This window comes from Halictus rubicundus, chromosome 13 (genome assembly GCF_050948215.1).
Source record: "Halictus rubicundus isolate RS-2024b chromosome 13, iyHalRubi1_principal, whole genome shotgun sequence".
Classification (NCBI taxonomy): Eukaryota; Metazoa; Arthropoda; class Insecta; order Hymenoptera; family Halictidae; genus Halictus; species Halictus rubicundus.
In genome coordinates this window covers 7,527,762-7,547,741 of record NC_135161.1, presented here as the reverse complement: position 1 = coordinate 7,547,741, position 19,980 = coordinate 7,527,762, and the positions used below count along the sequence as shown (strand labels likewise).

Genomic DNA, 19,980 nt, shown 5'->3' with positions numbered 1-19,980 from the left:
TCTTTTATCTAGCGCTTTTGATTACTGATAAGCCCCATCTTTGCATTATCGAGGAATAATTCGCGGCATCCCGGACCCTTGCTATTCTCATCGGTACACGTACACGTCGACCTGGTGGTGTGTGAATGTGTTCGCGGCACGGCTGTTCGAACGAAGCTACGGCAGCGCCGTTGTTTACGATGTCGGCCACTTTTGTCAGGGATCATGCGACCGAATCAGAGAGGACTCGGAAAATGTCACTCGACACTGAATGTGGAAAGTGCACCCAGCTCCCCATACTGGACGAAAATGTTACTATTTAGCTTCTTCTAGCGGCCGTTATAGCGGTACTATCGATTGTTCAAGGCCACCTGGGAAAACTGGTCCTTAATTTGTTCCAGATTTCGGTGAGTACGGTAAAAAGATTCCGAACTAGGAAACGGCTTCCGATTGGTGGTGCGTTACAACGATGTATACTCGGCCAATCGGAACACTGTATTTTTATCTGATACGGCCAATCAGCCGGTCGTATTAAGCCAAGTGCAGTTGGTGCGCTCGCGTGAGTACAGAACGAATCAAACGAATCGAGACCACGCAGCGTAAATTCATAATGGATATCTAGCAGCTGATTACTGACTTCTAGGAAGTTTCTCACAAGATGTCGGGGGGTATTTTGCGTGACAAGCCGCTGGTATGCTTTCGGACGATATGACTTGCTCGTTGTGGTGCATGTCTGCAAAATTCCGGCCTACGTTAAATCCTAGAGTGTTGTAACATTGCTGATGCGAAGATCGACAAATTTCGACCAGCCTTCTGAACGTAAAAACTGGGAAGAACCAGGGATAGACTGTCTCTGCAAGAATTGTGTCAGTGCGTGTATTACTGCCAACTCCAATATTTGGAATACTAATATCTCTTCTGATTACCAGGCAGAATTTTCCTATCAAGCGAGAACTCGGTTCTATTGAAACACAAACTATTACAACTATTTCATATTGGGATGGGAGCTAAACCAAGTGCCGTAGCACAATCTGCTGGAGGCAATGGGCAATCCTCTACCGGAGAGAATGAGACTACCATGCAGAGTTTTTCTCTGCTCCGCTCTCTACCCGAAGGTGTTAGCATGTTGCAACATCAGCAAGGCAATCAGTCTCAGACTTCTCGAGTATCGGGAGATAGCAGGCAACGTGCTCGTTCATTGAGTTCAGTGCCGGACCTTCCCTCTGAAGAACAAAGCCTTGCTGCCGCTGTCGGTGTTGGAGTCAGCCAAGCACTTGGTCTGCCGCAACTCGATTCGGATGATGCAGATGAAGACGGTGGACGAGTTTACGCTGCCCATAGCTTGCCTTCTCATATTTGGTCCCTCAACGGTAAGTGTAATGGCTCGAAGCTTTTATGAAATTCAAAATAGTTTACCCACTCTTGTATAATAAATTAAGCAACAACTGAGAAACATTACATTCTGTTATGTTTATAAATGTATAATGTATGATCTCAATGTATGATATGTGTATACATATACATATACATATATATATATATATATATATATATATATATATATATATATATATATGTATAGATATATGCATACATGTATACAAAAGCACACACAAATATAAAATATAAGAACACATACGTATATGCGTGCGCGCGCGCGTATATGTATATACTCACGCACGAGGTATGAAAATTTGTAGCATATATACATATCGATTTTTAATATAGTAATATCAGAGATTTTATTATTGATTACATAACAGTGTTGAGTTCGTACGTATTTACGTGTTGTTGCGTGCGTGTGAGTATAGATGTGTTCGTGTGTAGCTATCATAATAAGATGAAACGTCATTTTCCGTATTTTAAATACAAAAAACAAACGTAGTTCATTGAATGTTTATCTGTGCAAATTGTTCAGGATACATTGTGTTGTTGTTGTTATAATTACTGAAAGTTTTCAAATTGTTCGATTTCTTAAGAGAAGTTAACGTGCAAAAGCATATCTCGAGTCGCGTATATAATCGGATTTAGCGCGATGAAAAGTTAGGTTATGTTGTGATCACGTTTTATTGAAAAGCTTTAAATTAATTGTGAGCAAAAGTCGGCGGACATTTGTTTGGCGCATGTTGTCTGCTAGTTGTCCCGGTAACCACATGTAAATCAATCGTGATCAAACGTAGTTGCGTAAATTTTAAATCACGATCGTGGAAAGTGTAAATTTACAAATAATGACGTTTTAAGATCGAAACAAAATTTTACTATTTGGGATGGAAGGGGTCAAGTTATGCCGATTTTATTATGGGAATTATAATAAGTTCATGCTTAAATGAGTCTGAGACTGAGGTTGTTCCAACTAATCAAGTGAGAAGAATTCTTTATGGTACAGTTTCTACTATTTTTACGATTTTATCGTTTATCATCGTGTTCGCAGTTCGTATCCATGGATAATGTGTTTTATTTTAAAGGTCTAAAGTGTCCTGTGTGCTCCAAATTTATTCTACCGGATGATATAGAATGTCACCTGGTCATGTGCCTGACCAAACCACGTCTTAGTTACAATGGTAAGTTTGTATGTATATTTATTCTTTTGCGGTTGCAACATTACAATATATATAAATGTAGAAAACAGGAAGTTAACATATTGTTGTTTACATTGCATTGCAGAAGATGTATTATCTGACGAGAAAGGCGAATGTGTTATCTGTCTTGAAGACTTACAACCTGGTGATGTTATAGCCCGTTTACCATGCCTTTGTATATATCATAAAAAGTAAGTATTTTGTATAGTTTAAGCATTATTATACTTTTTTTTTTTGTATTAACTCTAAAAAGACACAGTGACATTTTCACTGAGACACATAGCTACATGCAAATGTCTGTACGTACAAATATTATTTTCCACTTACACTTTTTATAAAGCATTATTAAAATTCTGGGAAGTAGCAAAGACTTTTATATATTCTAATGTTCGTTAGCAGGTTCTTTGCAAGGTTTTAGTGACTCCACAATGTCATTCTAGGGTTAATGATGCAATTCTATGTGTAATTTGAAATCAACCAACTGTAATTGATGTATTTCAGCTGCATTGATAAATGGTTTCAAGTGAATCGTAGTTGCCCCGAGCATCCTGGGGATTGATTTATACCCATTGAATATGGAAGAGCACAATGCAACTTGTTGCTGGCCCAGAAGACTCTCATTTCGATGGGAATAAAATGGGAGGAAACAGCAAAGATTTGAAAAAAGCTAGTCAAGATGGCTGCTAGTCCACTGTGGTGGTTGGTGCGTGTGGTTGTTCGACTGAATGACACATACTCAATTTGAATATGAGAACAGACATTTAATTAAATCCTTGATTATATTACTTGTAAGCAGGGGACTTAAAAATCGCCATAAGATTCAACGACACAATGCTATTACTTATACGTATCTGTAATTAATCTATTAGTGCTCTATAAGCTTATTATCAATTGTACCATATTTATAAATTTTACTTAGTTCTACATCTTGAAGTCGAATTAGAGTTAAGCAAGATGATCTGCATTGTTATTGGTTATTTCACCTTTTTTGGAAAAGGGGGTAGAATGAGTGTTAGTCGAAGGGCCTGTATAATAATTAGGCAACATCTATTTTAAATGAGTTAATTACATTTTTAATGATTTAATTATGAATCTAATGTTTCATTTTTGTTGTCTGTTGGGGAATGAATACAAGAAAGGATATTTTTGATACTTTCATAAAAGGAAGAGTCGGATATATAAAAGTTTTAAGAAATGGACTTTTACTAGTAACGCTGTTGAAGCTGTAATAACAATAAAACTATACATTTGAATTTTTTTATTAGAATTCAAAGTTTGTGATAAATTTCTTTTACTTTTTAGACAGAGAGAGAGAGAGAGAGAGAGAGTGAGAGAGAAGGAGAAAAAAAATCGACGTTCTCCAATCATGGAATGTAAACTTGCTATTAGTTGGAAATTAGTTATTTTATAATTAATATCTTTTTTATATGGTAAGCATTAACATAACTCATGGTAGTTTTTGTAACAGAAATAAACATGGTCTGTCAATTTTCCAGTAATATACACGTTGTATATATCTGAATTAGACTTGCATTACAGATCGTAACAAAAGTCTAACAAAATGAGAAAAATTTCAAACCAAATACAACTGCAAAAATGAATCAAGCATTCAATATGTTAAATATAATAATAATAATGAAATAAATACATAAATTCTGTATTAATAAAAATATTAAATTTACTACTGTTTTTAAAATTATAAATAGTGAGTGATATTGTTATATTTTTGTTTATAAATCATTTCATTTAAGAATATAAATTCCTACATATAACTAATTAACGAGGGTTTTCTCCATTCAGACGGAGACACGTTTTTAATTAATAGTATAGGTATCCACATGATGTTTACGTTGCTGTGTGGAGTCGTTGATCACCGTGACTCGAGGAGCTAATTACTCACGGTATTTAATTAGGACCTGTAACAGAATGACCAGGAGTATGACCGGGATAATCGAGTGTAAGCAAAATAGAATAATAACATAAAGTAGGCCGTTGTTGCCGATGTAAGCGCACAGAATTAGTAATCGTTAGTGGAAATAAAAAATTTTCTATGTTTCATTATATTATAGAGATGTGTTAGTTATTGACTACGATCTAAAAAAAAAAAGAAAATTGCCGAAATTCGCAAGAACACGTTCAAATTTCCCTCTAAAAATACAAATTACACAAACCCTTCTCTGCAATGTATCAAATGACTATACTAACAATTCTTTTCTCATTTCTATACTCATTAAAAGTAGTTTCTCACAAGCTTTCAGTAGGAAAAGGTAAATATTCTAAAATATTTTATTCATTTATTTCACTTTATATTTTGCTACCCTTGTTTATGTCTCCATTGTCACAATTTATATGACAGTGTGATTATTTAACAAGGGAACATGTACGAGTTTCACAAACTAATTTTAATGAATTTTATAAATTTTTTTGGGAGGAGGGGGGGGGGGATTTAAATGGGGAATTTAATTGCGTCAAAAATTGCACACCGAAAAAGATGTTACAATGCGTATGCGCGGTCAGAAGATAAGAATGCTAACCGGCCAATGGGATAGAAAGTTGGTTAATCATTGCCTTTCATCGACACGGTCGTTTAGGAGGGTCCCATGAACGAGAATGTCCATGAAAGTTGAAGGTGTACCCCCACGCCCTTCACATGCCCTTCATTCCGTATGTTTATCAAGGACAGTACGGAGAACAAAAGACAGGAAACGCTCTCGTTGATACTGAGTTTCGGTGCACTCGTAGTAGCATTTATGTACATATAGCATTGCAAGTTAAAAGAACTTTTTTAATCATTATAGTTCTTGTTTTTAAATTTTAAAGTTATCAGTTAACTGTCAATTACACGTTGATATTGTGAACTATTAGTAGCATAGTTGGATGATATCTGTACAGAAAATATTAATAAACATCTATAATTGTTACATCGAGATTCTTTTTAAATTACTGTTATTGCTATTGTCATTGTCATTCGCATTAGTATATTTAGAATTATTCTGACATTTTCAATGAGCAAATAAACACAATCTATAGAACGACAGATGAGCTATACGCATGTATATATATATCTACATACACGTACATAATGTACATACATATATATATTTATGTATTAAATGCATTCATGTCCATGGTATCCAACATTATAAACTGTTGTCCTCTATATTTTCCAAAACTTATAAACATCATAGATATGTACTGCAATATGTATACTGTATGAAAAGTAAAATAACTCTGTGCAGAAATTTATATTTACGAAAAAGAGTTGTAATCTTTATGTTTAAAATATGCCCGCATTAATTAAAGTACGCAGCGATTTAAAAAATGATTACGTATATATATATATGTATATATATGTATATGTATGCGTACAAAGAGATACTAGCGGTTCGCGCATTCGTATGTTTGGAAAATGATTAATAATAAAATGATTATAGTATCGCGCGCTATCGTACTAGGGAAATAAATGATAAAAACTGGCGATAGTTAAACAGTTTAAGAAACGCGAGTAGACGCGTTACATGTTGCACATGAGTGCTTAACATTGGAATATATGTATATGTATATGTATATGTATATACAACTTGGTTCTATTTATTTTTTAACTATACGCTTGGTTACAACTTTTTTTAAACTTGATATGTATGGTCATGACATTTACTAATATGTTCTGCAATCGTATTTTTCAAGAGTTAGTATAAGTATAACGAACAATTGTACATACACCGTGAAAGTTAAAATAACAAATTCGATTTAGTTATGGTAGAAAACGTTCGAGCTGTTTGTAGTTTGAAAAGTTTCTACTCGCGTAATTTTTAGCTGCATACGATGCGCTATATGTTTTATTTGTAACGGAATTGTTTTTGCTTTGGCCGTGCGAACAAAAAAAAACAGTTAACACCCGAGAGACATTGGTTTTCTATTGAAAATTTCTGTGACATTTCGATAATGCCATTCGTGATTGAAGTAAATGCACAGAATATAGTTGGCATGACACATAACCTAGAAACGCATAACTTTCAAAACGATTTGTGGAAAAGGTTTTGATGTCATTATTAAGACGTTTAAAACATCAGTGAATTAGTGCAAGTGATAGCATTAACGTTGACTTCGTTTTGGTCGATTTATCCTACGCTTTCGTACGCTGTTTATTCACTTTCCGAGAAGAATAACTATTTATCCTATAAATCGCTGTATTTACAAGAAAACCTGCGAACAATATAAATCAGTATGCGTTCGATTGTGCATTTCCAGAAGACATACTTTTGGTAAAGTGATCGCGAACAGTGTAAATATATCGCTGTTGTTGTGAAAAAAACAAGTTTGATGCATCTATCAAATAATAACCTTGATCAGTTTGAAACGAGAATTGCATCAAGAATATATTAATGTTTCGAACAACCTTCTCTTGTCAAAGGTAATTTAATCACATTTTTTACCGCACCGTTTCTCTTTTTTGAGTGTACACGCAAGTCGTATTAATTGAATACTAATTTCAGCTGATTGTAGGATGCTTTTACAAAATAATTCAATCAGGGATTATTATTTTAGTAAAATCGTTAGGAAACGAAAGTAACAGAGATCATTTCGAAATATATGGGAGGAGATTTGCAGAGGATTATTTCAATACCATGTGAAGAAGTTTTTGGTTAAAGTCGGTAACTTTGTTTATTTATTGTAAACACTGGTTCGAATAGCTCTATATATTACTAATATTTCTAATTTCTCTGTGTACATGTGTATATGCGTAGGTAGTCATGGATGAAAGGAGGGTAGCAGATTATTTTGTTATCGCTGGTTTGCCTGGTCAAGATAGTGATTTTGAAAATGATAACGAAACTCAAGAGAAATTGGAAGATTGGTACCAAGAGGGAACGCATGTTAAGGACATGCACATGAAACCTCCGATCACTGATCTTGTCATTATATTCCCAGCATTAGGCGAACAATGTCCGGAAGGATACACTTTGTTATCGCAAACCGTTTCGGGTTTACCCGCTGATTTAAATCACGGTAGCTTAAGAACAAACGAATGTTATTTATGTTATCGGAGAGGGAGAGACAAACCTCCTTTAGTTGATATAGGTGAGACATGTTACGATATATATTAACATATTCTCGACTGGTCAGATTTTGAAACGACATAAGATTAAGTTACTGGTATTTAGCTGAGGAATACTGATCTCTGTTGCCAGTCGTGAATGTATCGAAATGAAAGTAGGAGAATACGTTTAACAAGAAACACACCGATTTCAGGTGTCATATACGATGGCAAAGAACGGATAATGCAAGATGCTAAAATGGTGTTGGAAACTCCTAAGGGACACTTGGCGAACGTGAACAACTCGACGTCAAGAATCTTTGTCACGTACAGACGGGCAAGTCATAAAATGTCCTGCAACTCTTTAGTCGTGACAGACATATGCGTGATCTTGGCGAATAAAGGAGAAACACCTCCGCACGCTTTCTGCGTTATCAATAAGAACTTGAACAAAGGGATGCTGGGCAGCGATGTATATTTGTGTTACAAGAAGTCGATGAATCGCGCGAACCTGATATCATTCAAACCGGCCGTGCTGTACAAATATCCGATGTCGGACTACAATAGTTTCGTTTTCCCGAATTCCGTCGCGATGTTTTGTTTGCCGATGGGAGCGACGATAGAATGTTGGCCGAAAATGGCCAGCAAGCCGAAACCGGTGTTTTCGACGTTTGTTTTAACCGTTGCCGACGCGGCTCAGAAAATATATGGTTCGGCGATTACGTTTTACGAGGAGGTCGAACTGGAGATGGACATTTCCAATTCGAAAGAGAATCAACAATTGCCTGACATTCTCGCGGAGAACATTCAGAATTCTGGTACGAGAATAATTCGTCTTATGACGTCCATACAACGTGCGAAGAATTACGTTTCGATTAACTGTGTTTTTTTCTCTCTCTCTCTCTTCCAGTTGACCATACAGAAATCGATAAGGGACAGTCGCAAGTAAAAGCGCTTAAGCAGACTGGAATACTTAAGAAGCTTACCCAACTCCAATTGGAGAAGCTGCAGTTGACGGATCCCGCTTCGCAGTCGTTGAACATCAGTAAATCGATATGCATCCTGTCCCACTGGCCGTTCTTCGACACGTTCGAGAAATTTTTAGTTTTTCTACATAGCATGGTTAACAACAAACCGCAGAACGTTCCTATTGAGAAGTATATAGCATATTTTTTGTACGACATACCGTTCCCGAGCCCGCAGAGACCAAGAATCCTTGTACAATTAAGTAGCAACGACAGATTAATTTTAACGCAACCGGAGGACTTGGCGTTGCCTAGGTCCGGCGCCAGTTTCCGGCAGTTACTTACTAATTTAGGGCCTGACAATTGTTTACTCATATTGCTGTTAATATTAACCGAGCAGAAGATACTTGTACATTCGTTGCGTCCCGATGTTCTCACATCGGTCAGCGAAGCTATCGCGATGATATTGTTTCCGTTCAAGTGGCAGTGTCCGTACATACCACTGTGTCCATTAGGTTTGGCAGAGGTAAATTATACTGCTACGTGTTGACAATGTACTAGAGAAGAATGTTATTACGGTGCAATATATGAAATATGTATTTGATATTACAGGTGTTGCACGCTCCGTTACCGTTTTTAATCGGCGTGGATTCTAGATTCTTCGACCTGTACGATCCACCGTCCGATGTTAATTGCGTTAATTTGGATACGAATAATATAGCGATTTGCGACGACAAGAAATATCTGAACGTAAAACTGCTGCCGAAGAAGGCAGCCAGACAACTTCGCAATTGGCTGGAACATCTTTACTCGAAGCTGATCTCTTTGGGGAAAAGTTATTCGTCCATGAAAGGTGTCCACAGCGTTATCGTTATTATTTACAGCTTTTTACAGTTATTAAAGAAGGAAAGAAATTTCTACTCGGTACAAATTTCTTGCAATCGATGTGGACAATTTTTATTTTCCATAAAGATTCGCAGTCCAAGTGGCCATCTCTTCGTGTGTAATCGTTTTCTTTTTTCTTTTCAGACATAGACGACGAAGAGTTCAGTGTCGACAAAGAGTTCCAACAGAAGCGGAAGGAGCAAGCTTTGGAACTTGAAATACAAGATGCTTTTTTAAGATTCACCGCGACCGTATTGAAAGGATATCGCGCTTTCTTATTACCGATCACGAAAGCTCCAACGGTTGGCTCAACGGATCCGACCAGTTTGTTTAATATACAGGCGTTTCTCAGAAGTCGAGACAAGGCTCACGCGAAATTTTATAGTATGTTAGTGAAGACACAGATGTTTATAAGGTGATTACACATGCGTGCTTTTATTCAATTATACCAACTTTACGTTTCTGCCGTTGGTGCGGTATACTTTTGTTTAGTACTGTACCACTTATTACGATGTTTGAAATATAAATCAAATATTGTATATCTTATACTAACATTAGTATAAGATATCGTTACTCATTTACTCGGTATTTGTGAAAGCGATGATCTACACTAAGCCTGACTGACAAGAAGATACCTTATATACCGATTAATAATATCGTTATCTAATTGTAATTTTTATGTTACGGTGACCGTGATTATCGAACGTACAATTTTTGTTGAATATACCGTAATTTAATTTCTTTTTTTATCTTTCAGGTTTATAGAAGAAACGAGTTTTGTATCCGACATGGATATGGCGGGTCTAGCGTTTTTCGACGAATGCACGGAACGCGTCGAGGATGAAAATGGTAAAAATATCGATATAATATCAATTTTGTTGTCTTCCTCTTGCTTGAAATCAATTTTGTGATCTCTATCGTTCAGTACCACTTCTGGAATTGGACGAATCTCAGCACAGCGAACGAACAGTATTTATACCTCCACCGGAAGCTGGACCGAATCAGACACCGATCGTTTATCGCACATTCAAATTGAATCCAGATCTGATAAGGCCACAGAAACACTTCAACATAAGAAATGCGAATTTAAGTGCCTTCGGTATAATACCAGGAAGTCCCATGGCACGCAGAACCAAACACGAAATTAAGGTGGCGCAAAGGATGGCGCGCAAACAGGTGAAAATATCGTCTCTTCGCTTCGATATCATTTTTGCTTCGAACTTACGAACAACATTTCATTCAGGCAGCGAAGCCGAATCGGTGGGGCAGATGTCTGCTCGGCACCTGTTACAGCCTTTGGTTTCTACACCTGCCTGCTATGTTGCAAGTGTCTAACCAGCCAGCTACAATTTTACATCAGGCGTACGATCTGCTAGTGAAAATGTCGAAATTGCACCTCGATCCTATCGAAGAGGTGGGTGCTCTCTTTTCGCGAGCTAAGAATTCAATTTTGCAACTTGTTCGAATAACTATAACGATGAGAGATTTCGGTTACAGGTCTGTTACCGAGCTATGATGCAGCTTTGCGGCGTTTACGGGCAACCTGTGCTAGCTGTGAAATTATTGTTTCACATGAAACGTAGCGGAGTCCAGCCTAATGCTCTCACATATGGATTTTACAACAAGGTTCGTTGCTTTCGTCAACGACAACGTGTCTCTCTCAATTTCGTTCGATGCGTGATAATTAATCGTCGTCGTTGAAAACTACAGGCTGTACTCGAAGCAACTTGGCCGTCCGACATGACTAATTCCAGCCAATTGATGTGGAACAAACTCCGAAACGCCATAGTCGGCGCTGCGTTGTTCAAGAGGGCCGGCAAACGCAGCGCTAGACGAAGGTTGAGCTCGACCGCCGATTTGTCGACTGTCGACGGTAAAACCGCGAATATGGAACACGCGTTTTCTAGGTCCAGCCTGGACAGCTCTCATTCTCAGGACACGGAAGCTGCGCACAGCGATTGTAAGTACTAATTAGTATGATTCGATGCAGTCGTACCGATTCACGGTTTCGCTTTATTCGCGCAGCTACGAAAGGAAGTTCCACCTCGGATCTGCCGGAGTATGGGCCATTCGAAATAAAAAAGCTTCCTCGGCAGAACAGTATAGTGAAAGACTCTGTGGCGTTGAACGCTATACAAATGGAGGAACTCAATGATTTACCGATGACACAAAGGTAACGTAAATTGTAAACTATTTGCTATAGGTACAAATGGTTGAAATGAGAGTGGTGTGGTTTCTTCATATAATGTAATAATTAGACTGTTTCTATTTTGCTTTTTTATCGAGATGTCACCTTGAGTTTCTGTATTGTAAAGGATAAATTTGAATCTTGTCGAAGAAAAACTATAAGGGTACATGGGGTGAAACAAACTAATAGTTACTGAGATATTCTCTATAAATGATTTTTAATGCATGTAGTGCTCAAAATATTCTCCGTTACAATTTCGCAGATTGGTTCCAAACTTGGAGTCGCCATTGAAGAGTCCCATACGCACACCGGTTACCGAGAATGATCCGTTGGGCGCCCTAATCAACGACGAGACGCCAATCGTTTCGCCTTCGGAAGAGAACGACTCGAATTGCTCAACGTGTACACTAACTGTTTTTAATAATGTCGAGGAGAGACCGGGAGGACCGCTTTTATTTCGAAGGTAAATCTTGTTCGTCTATTCTCGTTCGATTTACTCTCCCTCTACGTGTAAAATTGTATGATTTGTTTGTTGTTTTTTTTTCTTTTTAGCAACGTCTTGCCACGTAGCGCAACATTTCATCAATCTATAGACGAAACGACCGGCGTAGCGATAGGCGGCCATTTACAAAGAAGTGAAACAATGCCCCACTCTGTGGCGCAGCAAGGGGAACAAGACAAAGAGAGGGAGAGGCTGGTAGAATTGAGCAGCCTTTGGTCTCAAAAGGACAGTGTCACCTCCAGCCTGTCCAGCCTAGGATCTAGTTTGAAACTTAGTTTTAAGTAGGTCGAACTGTTTTTCCTTTTCTTCGAAAGTTCATTAAAAATATCAACAATGAATTAACAATCGTGATTCGATCTAGGAAATTATAATTTAAGACAGTACTCATTTCAGCACCACAAGTTTAACAGGGAAAAAGTCGAATGAACTGATACTCGGTGGCTTGAACAGCTTAAAATCGGCCGCCACAACGGTGGTAAAAAAATTCGACGTGATCAAAGAAGCTATTTCCGCGACCAGCACGCCCGTGAAACTGAAAGAGCGGGACTACAGAATGTCTCACGGAGCGTCGCACGAATCGCTGGATTCGGCAGAGGGTTCTGTGCAAGATCGGAACGAAGCCATGAAAATGACTGGTCTGTACAATTCGAAACTCTGTCGGGTGAACCTGCAGAACAGCTGCCTACGATTTCGATGATATCTTCTTTTGCACATAGCCGTTCTGCGGGTTCGCCCTCTGCTGAAAGATGAAGGGATACAAGAGTAGATTAATTCAATGAACTCTCTTCGAATAGCTGATGGAAATATAGACTCTTGTTTGGACGATCTGGAATGTTTATATTCGAAAGGATCAAGAGAACTCGACGAACGAATCGCTGTCGAGCTTGTACTGTCTAGCGCTAGTCGATGTCATCATTGTGCCACCATACTCTACGACGAAGAGATCATGGCTGGCTGGCAACCGGAAGACTCAAATTTAAACACGGTCTGCCAGTATTGTGACAAGGCGACGGTACCTCTGCTGACTATAACGATATTAGACTATAGGTAATGAAAGGTACAGTATAATGTCTCTGTAGGTGTCGCAGCCCCTGTTTTGCCAACTGTCGCCAGTTGTCCATTAGAAACAGTCGCTACTGGATGACAGCAATTAATTTCGAAATTATGTAGCTTCATTCATTACAATCCAGTTATTAACCTGCGACATTTATAGGGGCGATCAGGTATACAGAGTGATCCGTAGAAAACAAAACTATCGAATACGTTTTTTCGTACTTCACAAACCCACTTCACCTTCCTACTTTCCTTTTCCTAACTCACTTTGTATACAATACACGAGTCTGTGGTCGCACGGTTGTAAAATTCATGTAAAATTCGTTGTTGAAGATGCAAAGCAAATGAAAGGAAGAACGATCCTCTAATGGGAGCACTAGTTGAACTTTTGGACAAACCGAAAGAATTATTGGAACCTACCACAGTGCCATATTTGAACCCTTTAGTTCTAAGGAAGGAGTTAGAAAGTGTCTTAAGCCAAGAAGGTGATACATGTCTCACGAAGCATAAGTTCATCGAAGAACATCCAATAGTGTATTGGAATCTTATATGGTACTTTGAACGAATTAATTTAACGAGTCACCTGCCAGATCTATGGCTAAGTAACGATAAGATGCACGAACAAATAAACTATGGTGCAGTAGGTGTCAAAACCATGTGGGATAACGAGAGACTCCATATGGATCGTCTGCCTATGTACCTCCAATGGAAATTCAACGTTGCAGAGGATAAAACGTAAACCCAACTATCATATTTTTCGAACGTACAGAAATATTCTCATAATATATTCTAACATTTATATTGTATTTTATTGTAATAGGTTAATGCAGTCAGTGATCACGAACGTTCGTCGAAATGATCTAGCGGATCCTATTAAAAGAGTGGCCTTAGAAAGAAGCAGAAATCAAGCACCTGACCAACCTCTATTTTCTATATACCGTGATATCTTGTTTTTGGCATTTACTGTCTTGGGTAGAGGAAATATTGATCAAGGTACACGGAACAAATTTATTAGAGGATTTCTTTTTTGGTTCTACGATGAATTATTATAAAATTTTCTGCACTGCTATGCTATGTGAATCGTGAACAGGTATTAAAATTTGCTCTCGTGTTGCAGGTGTTTTCGACAGAGAGTATACTTTATCATTAGAGAGATTATCGGAAGGTGAGCAGAAGCTGTTGTGTAAAATGGATGCTCCGCCCTCGATGATGTCAGTGTACTGCAGACATTATTTTAAGCAACTGAGCGTGTAAAAATAAAGAGTAAAAAAGGTATAAAAAAAAACGGTGTAATATATTGTGAAAAATGAATAGAACATTCTGGAGAAAACATTACAGGTTTATCTGTTCAAGTCTGATTTCGAAATTCGTAGCGGATCGATTTTCTTTTTTAGATGAACGTGTGTGCGATCATTTTCCACGAAATTCTCTTCAAAGTGAAGAGCGCTCGGACGTATCTCGCGAATTAGCTTGTCAAACACGAGCTACACTTCTTTTCATATTCGAAGTATGCAATTTACTATAAATAATTTTTTTATTTAGAAAGTAGGCTGCGCATACAATTTCTTATGGCAATATGTGAATACCCCCTTAGTTGTATCTATCGACGTGATATTAATCATTTTTTCAGTACCAAAGAAACTGACTTGATCATAAAACTGTACATTCGATTTCTTTTTAAATATGAATCGAGATGCGGTACGCAAGTAACGCAACTCGAATTTTCTAATTGGTACGATTCCGACAATGTTCACTTCGCAAATGCACGGATTAGACGACCACGGTTGTGTTTTGAGACACTGAGGGTTGCAACAAGACTCTCTTTACGACTCTATGTAACATTAACAACAACAACAAAAAAAGACAATATTCATTTTCTTATATTTTAGTTGGAACAATTAAATAGTTTATGACTAATAGTTGAATAACTTACGCGTTCACGATGAAAAGTGCTTGAAACTACAACATCGACTCTCATTTATTACTTTGTAGTGCAACGTGGATGAAACGGATTATATTACAGACTACTGTTACAAATTTGTTGCATTAAAAAAGTAATAGTAATTACTCGTATAGCTTTCTCATTCTTGATTCGTGAATATTCATTTTATTTTTGCAAGCTTTGATATTTAACAGCACAAATTCGTGTTTCTGTAGGCTAGTCAATAAATGGAGCCGCAATTCAAATGACAGCGATAATTTTGCATAGGAAATGATTCTCTTGAAAAATTTTCGATTGTATTCTACACCTTACAAAGAAAAAAAAATAATTTACAGGAGAGAAAATCAATTAGAAGTACCGCGCACGTTTACGAAGTACTTGTATAGTACTTATACTTCCAAAAACGAATGGTTTGCGAACCGATGTTTGTTAGTTTCGTTTTCTTTTCTCGGGTTTAGAATACAATTGTAAATTTTTCGACGGGTTTTTTTGGTCGTCCCGTATAAAAACGTTCAACGCGACTTACAACCATAAAATTTTATTATTTTCATACGTTCGATGTAGCGAGAAATCTAACATTTTATTATTTTCGTACAATTTTAATAATATTCGCTTGGAAAATAATGTAAGACAATTATAAATTAATAAATTCGATCTTTAAGTATGTACAGACACGAACATTGACTTTGATTTTCATCTAAGTATCATTAAACGATGATCCGTCAGCGATCGACTTGAATTGAAACAATAACTTTCTGAACAAAAATATATTGTTTTCCAGTCGCGTATATAAATTGTACTATATAGATCGTTCGTTAAAAATCATAGCAACGAAATATATATATATATATATAAATTAACGAAACCATGCTATGCACTTTTCACTATGAACTCTGTAAAAAGTGTACTACTGTATATTCGTTCATTATTATATTATGAATATAAGATACAAATAAAAGTCAGTCATGGTATTTTATATAAACGTGTTTCCTTGTGTTATGTTTGTTCATAGGGCAGTCTCGCCACGAGAGAAAACAGTTTCGACAGTGGTTTCGAACGATTTTATGTTTTTGGCAAACGATATAGACCGCCGGAGAACAGCAGCTGGTGTTCTCTGACTTTTTTATCAAGAAATTGTCTTAATTCAGGTAAACCACATTCCATCGCTCCGGGGCCTTGAGACGCAAACATTTTCAACATTTGATGGATCCTCTCCAACGGCATAGAGTCTAAGTTGGTCAACATTCCAACGATGTAGGACCAGAATACTTGTAATTCCTCTTCCCTTTGGTCGCTCGCGGACGCCATTACGCTCTCGACCTCTTCGTCTTCGACAACGTCCGTTAGAGATCTACTTTTCGTAGAGCTTTCTTCTTGCAAGATGAAGACATCGTTCGAACTTTCTTTCAATATCCCCTGCGATACCCAGAACGTTATTTTCCTCCTGAGCACGGTCGCGGGAGCGTGCATCGTGTCCGCCAGTTCTTCTAAAGTCCACTCTTCTGTAAAAACAATTGTAAACAGGACGGTTACGAATACTTTTACAAACATTCGCGCTGAAGGTTTATTTACAGATAGTAGTATCTCTTACTTTTGTCTTGGAAATGTAGGATTATCGTGGCGTGTATCGGTGTCACGTTAATTTCTAACTTCCGGTCCTTCAATTCGATCTCCAATGTAACATTCCCTAGATGAGGCTTCCAGCAAAGCGTTCTATTTCCCTTCAAAGATTCGAACGCCTTCACGTATTTGTTTAATTGAGTCTGTACAATTTTCGGCAACTCTAATTTCCAGTTTTCCTTGAACGGCGGCCAAAATTGTGCCGACAGTATCAAAGCAGACGTGGGGAACTCCTCTTTCTCCGAGGTATAGCTGGCATCAGATTGTATATGTTCGTCTATTCTTTTAGAATCGTAGACATCTTTCAGCATAACTTCGCAATAATGAAGTTGATTTTCTCCGAAACGTATTTTCAACAATTCCAAGTGACGGATCTCTCGCTTGGTATGGTAATTCAATTGAGACAGTAATCTGTCTGCTAGTAGCGTGCGATATTCGTTCACGAATAAATCCTGGCTGCCGTACACGCTCACTAGCATCGAGATTATGTCGGAAACTCTGCGTTGTGCTGACTTTGCTGCAAAATGACTTCGATTAAAATTGCGTATTAGATCGATACAAGCTTTGACATTTGATATTTAAATGTACCGGGATCAGCATCGACTGGATCAGGCATCCATTTATCCCAATCTTTGTTCTCTTCTTCGTCGGAATAATCATCTAATTGTAAAGTTTCACCTTTCACCAATTCATCTGCTAGATCACTGGACGTATCGTCGAGCAAGTCGCTTACAACGCAGCGCACAGTATCTTCCCTCGTTCTCAAGTAAACTCTGTATCGATCGAATGAAACATATTTTATTTGGAATTGTTTCGATATATATATTGTAGAATTGAATCTTAACGATAAGTACTTGATCGGTTCTGTTATCGTCTCCAGAAGAACTCCTGTTGGATCTAATTGTTTCAGCGCTCTTATAGCTGCTATATAGGCTGTCAATATATCGGGTGTATTCACGCCTGGATGCAATAATCTCGTTGTTAAAGCTTCCTGTAAACTGTCTATTAAAACTTTTCGCAGATCGGTTCGTTCCAAGCAAACGCGCAAGTCGTCTATCGCTGGTTGAGAATCAGGATACTCTGGAAAATAATCGAGATACGGTAAAACCATACGATACTATGATCGGTAAATGACACACCGCACAGGAAGATACCTATTATAATATCGAAAAGCTGCTCGATTCGAAATCTCGTGTACGTTTCGTACAGAAAGTGAGACAGCTTCTGTTTAAATTTATTTATAGCGTTCCGAGTTTGGTCGCTCAAGGAAACGATTTTCGAGAAACCTCCGGAATATACTCTTATCAACCAACTCATAACAACTGTTTCGAGCCACTGTAAAATTAAATTACAAGAACCTTTTCCTCTGCAAGGTTCGTACGAATATTTCACATAGATTGTATTGACGTGCTTCTTACATTTTCCAATGACTCTAACTGTGATACATCGAACGTTTTATCGCACGATTGATTCACATGATTCTTGATGTGTACATGTATCAATGACGTTAGAACATTTCCTGCTAGTCTCTCCAATAATTCTAGTTCAATCAGTTTTCTATTTGTTTCATGGAACATAATTACTATCTGCTGACAACGACATTTCTCTACTTCCAGGTAGCAGCCAGTACATTGAAGGTAATCGCTGCTAGCAGTAGTTACTGGAATAACGGACAGTGCAGCAACAGGTAACAGTACAACAGTAAGCGAATAAATGTAAATAGTAATTACCTTGCGTAGAATTGTCTGTGCAACAAAATACGTTGAATGCAATCTTATAAAACTGTTCGACCACATGCTCGTAACCAAGTGGTATCTGACTTAATAATGTCGATCTCACAATTAACTTAAATCTACTTAATACATTGCTTTCATTCGCTGGTGAACAAATTGATTGTTCCTGTACAAGGTACTCTAATCTTTTTAACAGTGGTAAAAATTCTGTCATACGTGTGTACAATCCATCCACTGCGTTTTTAAATTGTTCGAAACCTTGCTGTTTGTCTACATTGCATGTAAATTTTTTCCAAAATGTAGGAGCAATGCTTTGTCGCATGAGATATTTTATTTGGTAAATCACCATATCTTCGACCAGATTTTTCAAGTTTAACGCCTTTATATCCTCGACTATTTTCGTAAATTCTTCATCTCTGCATTCGTTTTGAAGCTGTAAATACGCATTTCGTTATTATACAGTGAAGATACAAGAACATTAATTGTATACAGTTTTGTCGGCTATAACCAACATTACGATAAAATCATAATTTTCTTAAGTCCTCGTTAATATGAAATGAAAATGAATAAAATGTCAACAAACCTTTCCATTCAAAATAGGAAATGCATACTGTATTTGAGAGATGACATCAGCCTCGTTTCTGTCACATTTATCCATATTATTTAGAATAAGTCAACTTTCGGTGACCATAGGAATTTAATTACAATATTTTCGAGGCTGTCAACGGAACATAACCACAGAGAGGATATATATGAGGATGCTCACGCCAGGGATTTCGGTACCTTCAGTATAGTGCTGCCCCCATATCAACCTGCGACGAAACGGCGAAACTCGCGTTCCGTCGCGAGCTCACACAAGTGACCCGAGTGCGAGCCAATCCGCAACCGGCCCAAGCGCGAACCAATCAGAGCACGCCGCCGCTTCGCGAACTTTTCGCCGCGCCTTCCCTATAAATATCGGGACCCATGAACCCATGCAAGCCTGTCTATAAGTTTTTTGTAAATTTTTTTATAATTCACCCTCATGTTAGCTCACGCTAATCACAACCAATCAAGCGATTACCAGAAATATCCATTATGCTTAAAGGTTAGAGAGCCGCTGTTCTAGGTACCTTAAACACCCAAACCCTCAAAGTCAATTTCCAGGTTAATCCTGTTAAAAAAAAAAAACTCTTCCCAGGACACCCTGTGTCCTTCTCCCTCTCCGTAAAGTGCACAAAGTCTATCTTGGTCGGATACCGACTCTGTTCGCTTGGACTCCTAATACTTACCAGGGGGTTAGAAGTCTGATGGAAAAGGAGGTGGTACGCGCCAGGATCTACTGTCCTTGTCGCACACTATGACCGTCCTTGTTTTACTCGTTGCAACGATAGGGAAATTAGTTCCAAAATCCGCCGCTGTAGATGGCGATTTTTTGTTTTTTTTTAAATATTCTGCAATATTCTGAAAAATGTACTTTTTCTGCGTAGAGAGCACGACAACCTACAATAAAGTAT

The 19,980-nt window shown here is 37.8% G+C and overlaps 3 protein-coding genes across 12 annotated transcripts; 2 read left to right on the top strand and 1 right to left on the bottom strand.

Moving 5' to 3' along the window:
- The first annotated feature begins 542 nt into the window (after window positions 1–542).
- LOC143360123 (E3 ubiquitin-protein ligase ZNRF2) lies at window positions 543–4,626 on the top strand. 4 transcript variants are annotated; one of them, XM_076798682.1, is made up of 5 exons: window positions 543–845; window positions 909–1,349; window positions 2,445–2,540; window positions 2,644–2,749; window positions 3,060–4,239. In XM_076798682.1, the coding sequence occupies exons 2-5, from the start codon at window positions 980–982 to the stop codon at window positions 3,115–3,117; spliced, it is 630 nt and encodes a 209-aa protein (XP_076654797.1). In that variant the 5' UTR covers window positions 543–845; window positions 909–979; the 3' UTR covers window positions 3,118–4,239. The 4 variants fall into 4 exon arrangements, 3 of the variants coding, with proteins under 3 accessions (XP_076654797.1, XP_076654795.1, XP_076654798.1); XR_013083213.1 differs by adding an exon at window positions 4,359–4,626 and having other exon boundaries at window positions 544–1,349; window positions 3,060–3,988; XM_076798683.1 differs by lacking the exon at window positions 543–845 and adding an exon at window positions 2,221–2,359 and having other exon boundaries at window positions 1,135–1,349.
- Window positions 4,627–6,052: 1,426 nt separating this feature from the next.
- Window positions 6,053–16,263, top strand: Crag (DENN domain-containing protein Crag). Of its 7 annotated transcripts, none has more exons than XM_076799585.1 (21): window positions 6,056–6,972; window positions 7,055–7,209; window positions 7,307–7,640; window positions 7,812–8,414; window positions 8,507–9,087; window positions 9,174–9,414; window positions 9,591–9,861; window positions 10,204–10,295; window positions 10,372–10,622; window positions 10,690–10,860; window positions 10,944–11,072; window positions 11,157–11,406; window positions 11,472–11,619; window positions 11,897–12,097; window positions 12,187–12,417; window positions 12,518–12,771; window positions 12,931–13,183; window positions 13,523–13,924; window positions 14,010–14,182; window positions 14,307–14,461; window positions 16,144–16,263. In XM_076799585.1, exons 3-20 carry the CDS (start codon window positions 7,313–7,315, stop codon window positions 14,441–14,443), a joined length of 4,716 nt encoding a protein of 1,571 aa, XP_076655700.1. In that variant the 5' UTR covers window positions 6,056–6,972; window positions 7,055–7,209; window positions 7,307–7,312; the 3' UTR covers window positions 14,444–14,461; window positions 16,144–16,263. The 7 variants fall into 7 exon arrangements, 6 of the variants coding, with proteins under 6 accessions (XP_076655700.1, XP_076655699.1, XP_076655698.1 ...); XM_076799584.1 differs by lacking the exon at window positions 16,144–16,263 and adding an exon at window positions 14,584–15,794; XR_013083310.1 differs by lacking the exons at window positions 14,307–14,461; window positions 16,144–16,263 and having other exon boundaries at window positions 6,053–6,972; window positions 13,523–13,741; window positions 13,831–13,924; window positions 14,010–14,150.
- Morula (anaphase promoting complex subunit morula) lies at window positions 15,633–19,260 on the bottom strand. Its single transcript, XM_076799587.1, has 8 exons — window positions 19,068–19,260; window positions 18,482–18,917; window positions 18,170–18,411; window positions 17,906–18,086; window positions 17,606–17,831; window positions 17,340–17,524; window positions 16,723–17,268; window positions 15,633–16,633 (listed from the first exon to the last, which is right to left on the bottom strand). The coding sequence occupies exons 1-8, from the start codon at window positions 19,140–19,142 to the stop codon at window positions 16,194–16,196; spliced, it is 2,331 nt and encodes a 776-aa protein (XP_076655702.1). The 5' UTR covers window positions 19,143–19,260; the 3' UTR covers window positions 15,633–16,193.
- Window positions 19,261–19,980: the final 720 nt, after the last annotated feature.